The 5,410-nt window shown below is 31.8% G+C and overlaps 1 protein-coding gene across 1 annotated transcript; it reads left to right on the plus strand.

Moving 5' to 3' along the window:
- Window positions 1–43: 43 nt before the first annotated feature.
- LOC108755526 (putative sodium-coupled neutral amino acid transporter 7) lies at window positions 44–5,256 on the plus strand. The gene is made up of 4 exons (XM_018498579.1): window positions 44–265; window positions 3,422–3,782; window positions 3,858–4,107; window positions 4,301–5,256. The coding sequence occupies exons 1-4, from the start codon at window positions 163–165 to the stop codon at window positions 4,952–4,954; spliced, it is 1,368 nt and encodes a 455-aa protein (XP_018354081.1). The 5' UTR covers window positions 44–162; the 3' UTR covers window positions 4,955–5,256.
- Window positions 5,257–5,410: the final 154 nt, after the last annotated feature.

The following is a 5,410-nucleotide window of genomic DNA, read 5'->3' on the forward strand; positions in this document are numbered from 1 at the left end:
TACCCCGTGAAGGCATAAAGCCGGGTAAAGCTGGTGAAGCGTTCGTGGACTTTGTGTTCATTAGAAAGCTAATGGTGGACTGAGGAAATAAAAGGAAAGAGAAGCACAAAACAAAGCATCATAGTCACTTGAGTCAATCACAGTTCATAAATCGCATTAAGGATGGATCATCTTGTAAGCGATCTCGAACCGCTTTTTCCCGACGATCTGTTTCCGTCAACTGGACCGAATCTTTCGCACGTGCGTAACAATGAAACTCCAAGAGGTAATGCATTACGATGTTATAACATTGACGAAACGTTATCTTATAGACTGTTTCAAGAAAACATCTGATTTTTATTTAATAATAATTGTTATTTACGTGATAATTGTTTATAAGCGCTGCCTTACCTTCGATTTCGGTGAAATTAGGCTAATTCGGCGCATTTTTGCGTAAAATGAAAGAAAATGTGGCAGAAAAATATGCGGGATTGCCATGCAAAGAAGATATTAAGCGTTAAAGTTGACTACTATCACCGACGAGATACTATTAAAGACGTTCGGCGTTTATAGAAATTTGTGTGACTGTTAATATTTAAGTGATTGAGAATAAGAAACTAAAACGGTACTTATTTCATGATTTATTAATTGTAGACATGTATATATATTTAAAACTTAATAATACTCGATTTTTATTGAAAACTGTGATTAATTTAATGTTATCATCCGAGTTTTATTATCAATAGAGATGATAACTGCAGAGAAAAAATTGTAATTTTTCAGCAATATAGATAAGATATTATAGCATTAAATGTATGCATACTTATTTATACAGCATTTATATAATAAAAAAATCACGAATTTAATAATGTATTATCGAAATATTTATGTTAATAATAATAAAGTTTTATTAATTTGTCATTGTTTTTCATTTATCCCCGGGCTCCCCCGAGTCTCATTGATAGTCACGAAAATTTGCTCAAGGACGATCTAATAGTATATCTCGTCGGTACTATTCAAGTTAGGAAATCTGTCGTATCGACGATAGCATAGAGAATTATACAAATTCTTTGTTTTATAAATCTAAATTTTTTGCTTTAAAAACAAATTTTCTGCTTTAAAAGTAGAAATTTTCTCGGAAAAAATCCAAAATTTACGATGATTGCCATGATATTTGTGAGAAAAATTTATTCTACACTGTGTTAAAGTAATGCAATTGACGAAACATGTACTTCTTAAAAAGTGCTGGAATACGGAAAGATTCGAATCACAACTCATTTTTTCAAGTAAAGCTTCTACCCTTAAAAAAGTGCAAAAAAGAACTTTTATATATTGTACAATAATTTTTCGCAGAGTTATGTTTATTTGAAGTTATGCTAAATTTTGGTTTAACTTTAATTACGTGTTAATTTTCTGGTCTAGTGTATATGTATATATAATTGCTGTATAATCCAAATCTATTTTACACTGCATGCGATTGACTAATATCAAAGTATTCACTTTTGATAAGATAGTTCTGTATTGGTTTGTATCATTACTCAATTTGTTAACATTTTAGCTGCTAAGCTGATTTCGTAATGTATTATTTTAATATCTTTTGTATTTTTTTTTTGTCTCAATACAATTTGTATCGTTTCTTTGTAAATATCTTAAATACTTATTGTTAATATTCTTAATCAGGCAAATAAAACTATCCACAAATGAATGATGAATCTTGTGAATTTAACGTGTTACGAATGGCAGTCAAAATGTTACTATTAAATGTAGAGGAAAGACCCCTTATGAAATACCGAGTTTATTTTGGGTAAATGCTAGAAATCTATGGGTAAAATTTAAAAAAAGAATAGGCCATTTTGAAGGGAATTTAATAAGCTTTAAGATAATGTTATGTAAATTTAATTCAAATTTTATTTTTTTTATAAATTTAAGAAATGTAAAAAGTAAGCAAATTGCAAAGTAAAAAAATTATGCTCGTAATTTGAAATGTCCCGAGAAATCGATAATAAAACGCAAAATATTGCAATTAAACAACTTTATTTAATGTTTCTAAAATACAAACAACACAGTCAGTGCGCACGCAAAATGAGTATGCGATGCATTGTACCTAGGACTCAGGTAGTTGGGTCAAGCATCACAGAAACAGGCACTCGATGTTTATTCCGACTATCCTTTTTATTATTGTACAATAATATTTATACTTCAGCAACGATTTTCACTATGACTCCTATCTCATATTACGATTTCTACGCCTTACGGTTTTACGATCATCAAATCTAATTTAACTTTTATAATTAAGCAATTCAACATATCACATATTTTTCTATAGTACGATCTTACTCTATCACCACATGAAGAATTTATTGTCAAATATTTACTTATTAAATATTGTAATAAACAAGGTTTAAAGGCTCATCTCAACGAAACTTTAAGATATCTAAATTCTAAAATCTTTTTTTGTAACGACTACAGACACAATCTAATGATGAATTTACTTAATAATTTAAATAGTTTTTAATCCAAGAGCAATAAATTCATGGTGGAACCAATAGATAGCGTTTATCAGTTCAGCGGAAACGTACGGTAAATACATTATATTCACTCATCTACAATATTCGTAAATATTCTAGCAACAAAAGCATTTTTTCAATTAAATACACATTCATAAAATATGTAGGATTTACATTTCACATTGTATAAGATTAAAGTATCAAATAAAGAATGATAAATTAGATAGATATATTATTCAAATTTGTAAACAGTGAAACATTATATTACACAATACGAACTGTAGTTTTTAAACGCTTCATTAGATGTATCATCTATCAGTTCTCAAACATTATTACAATGCCGTTTCGAATCGTCTTATATACACGCACAGCTTTAATTGGAAATGTTAAGTCATAAAAATTGCTATAAAATTAATAATTATCAAAATAATAATAAAATAAATAATACATGAAGAAAACCACGTTTTTAAACGTGTATGATAATAAATATTAATTCAGTTAATTAATATCACAATTAAAAAAGAACTATGTTTTTTTGTTTTCAGTTGTTAATAATATACAATGGATTGTTGTTAATACAATATATGCGTGCATGAGGCAAACTAGACTATGCTATTATATATGTACACATACATTTGACTTTTAATTGACATAATATATTGTACAAGTACGATCAATAATATTATATATTAAATAATATTGCTCTAGGGCGGGTCACTCAATCTTAATCTTTTTTCTACTTTTAATTGGTTTAGATGACATTTTTTATATATAGAAAAAAAAACTGAATAATTTAAATTAAAGTTAGAGAGTGTCTTGAAAATTTATTTGATTTATATTCGAGATATATCAAGATTATAGATTTAAACGCACACACAGAATGAGAGTTAATGATTAAAAAAAATTTGTTGGACATCTGTTATACGTTATGTTAGGTGCTGGAGTCTTGGGAACAATCTTTTTGATCGTGAACACTACACTGGGAGCTGGATTGTTGAATTTCCCACAGGCCTTCGATAAGGCTGGTGGGATAGGGACTTGTATCGTGGCTCAACTTGTCTTGCTTGTATTCATCACAGCTACTCTGGTGATACTGGCCAGTTGTAGCAACAGTACAGGCACCGATACAATGCAAGATACATTCGCTGGATTATGTGGATCCAAGTCACTTGCTTTCTGCGGAATCTGCGTAGCTGTTTACAGCTTCGGTTGTTGCTTAACGTTTCTGATAATCGTTGGTGATCAGTTCGATAGAGTGTTTGCCACATATTATGGTCTTGATTATTGTCATACGTGGTAATTATAAAAAAAAAATGTAACTCGTCAGATTGTCTTTATTTTAGAGATTGTCAGATTGTCTCAATTTTCTAGGTATTTAGCCAGGCCATTTGTGACAGCTTTATCTTGCAGTATATTTATACTGCCGATGTGCTTTTTTAAAAGACTGGACATTCTAAGTTACGCAAGTTCCATTGGTTGTATAACCATCATTTATGTCGTATGGTTAATTATTTATAAAAGCTTCGGGGAGCAAAACAACACTATATCACCCATAAAAATCTGGCCAAACAATGGATATGAAATTCTACAGATAATACCCATCGTTTGCTTCGCTTATCAAGTACGAATTCTTAATATATGTATTATTCGATTAAATACGAATTTAATATCTTATATATTTACATATTATATTAACAGTATAATCATTACATGCTCTATATAATAATAATTTTAATGTAATCTTTATTAAATCACTCTCACATAAATTATATTATTTAAATCAATACATATGTACAGGTATGCATATTTTACAGAGTCACATGACGGTGATACCGACTTATGCCTGCATGAAGGACCGTAATTTGTACAAGTTCACTCTGTGTGCCGTCGTCAGCATGCTGATCTGTTACGGCACGTATAGCATCGTTGGTTATTTCGGTTACGCCACGTTCGGTAGTGGCAAAGTCCCAAGCGATATCCTGCAAGGCTACACCGATAAGAGTGCCGTCGTAACCATGGCGATAATTGCAATCGCGATCAAAAACTTTACAACCTATCCCATCGTATTATATTGCGGCCGAGACGCACTTCTCAGTATCTTCAATGTGAGTTTCGATCGAATTGGCATCCGTGTGATCATCACGTTGATTTGGTTCATCCTGTCGTTAGTCATCGCCATTCTGGTGCCAGACATCTCACCGGTCATCAACTTATTAGGATCGTTGTCTGCGATGTTTATTTTCATCCTACCAGGTATCTGTCTCCTGCAAAACGTGTTGCTCAGAGATCCAGAATTGTGCTTAAATAAAGGCCGCATGCTAGTCGTCTTCGCAATCTTCCTGACCGCACTTGGAGCCTTTGTGTGCGGCGTCATATTTATGGAGACTCTTCAAGATCTACAGAAGACGCCGGCTAAACCGCCATTAGTCACTGGTTTCAGACAGCTCAGAGAGAGTTTGTGTGTTTGATAGCAACGGTAATATCGAAATATATATTAGACATAGTGCGATCTATGAAGAAACTTCGAGATTTTTTTTATTAACATTTTATTAATAATTCATTAATGGCGTGCCATACTCTCTATATATCTCATATGTAACTCAATTCAAATGAAATTGAGAAAGCGAATTTGCAATTCGGATATATACTTTACTTTTAGTCAATATTATGATAAAAAGATGTAGTTGAGGCGTCAAAAAAGACTGACATGTATATATAAATTGTGCGTGCGTGCGTGCGTGCGTGTGTGTGTGTGTGTGCGCGTGTGCTCGCGCGCGCGCGCGTGTGTAGGTGTGTGGTGTGTGTACGCGCGCGTGTATACACACAATTTTTATTATTAAGTTTTACAGATTAACTCATTTGCACATATAATTTTATGAATATAATTCTTTTCTACTTTTGACATTCCTTCGTCAAGATGTGCT

This window comes from Trachymyrmex septentrionalis, unplaced genomic scaffold (genome assembly GCF_001594115.1).
Source record: "Trachymyrmex septentrionalis isolate Tsep2-gDNA-1 unplaced genomic scaffold, Tsep1.0 scaffold88, whole genome shotgun sequence".
Classification (NCBI taxonomy): Eukaryota; Metazoa; Arthropoda; class Insecta; order Hymenoptera; family Formicidae; genus Trachymyrmex; species Trachymyrmex septentrionalis.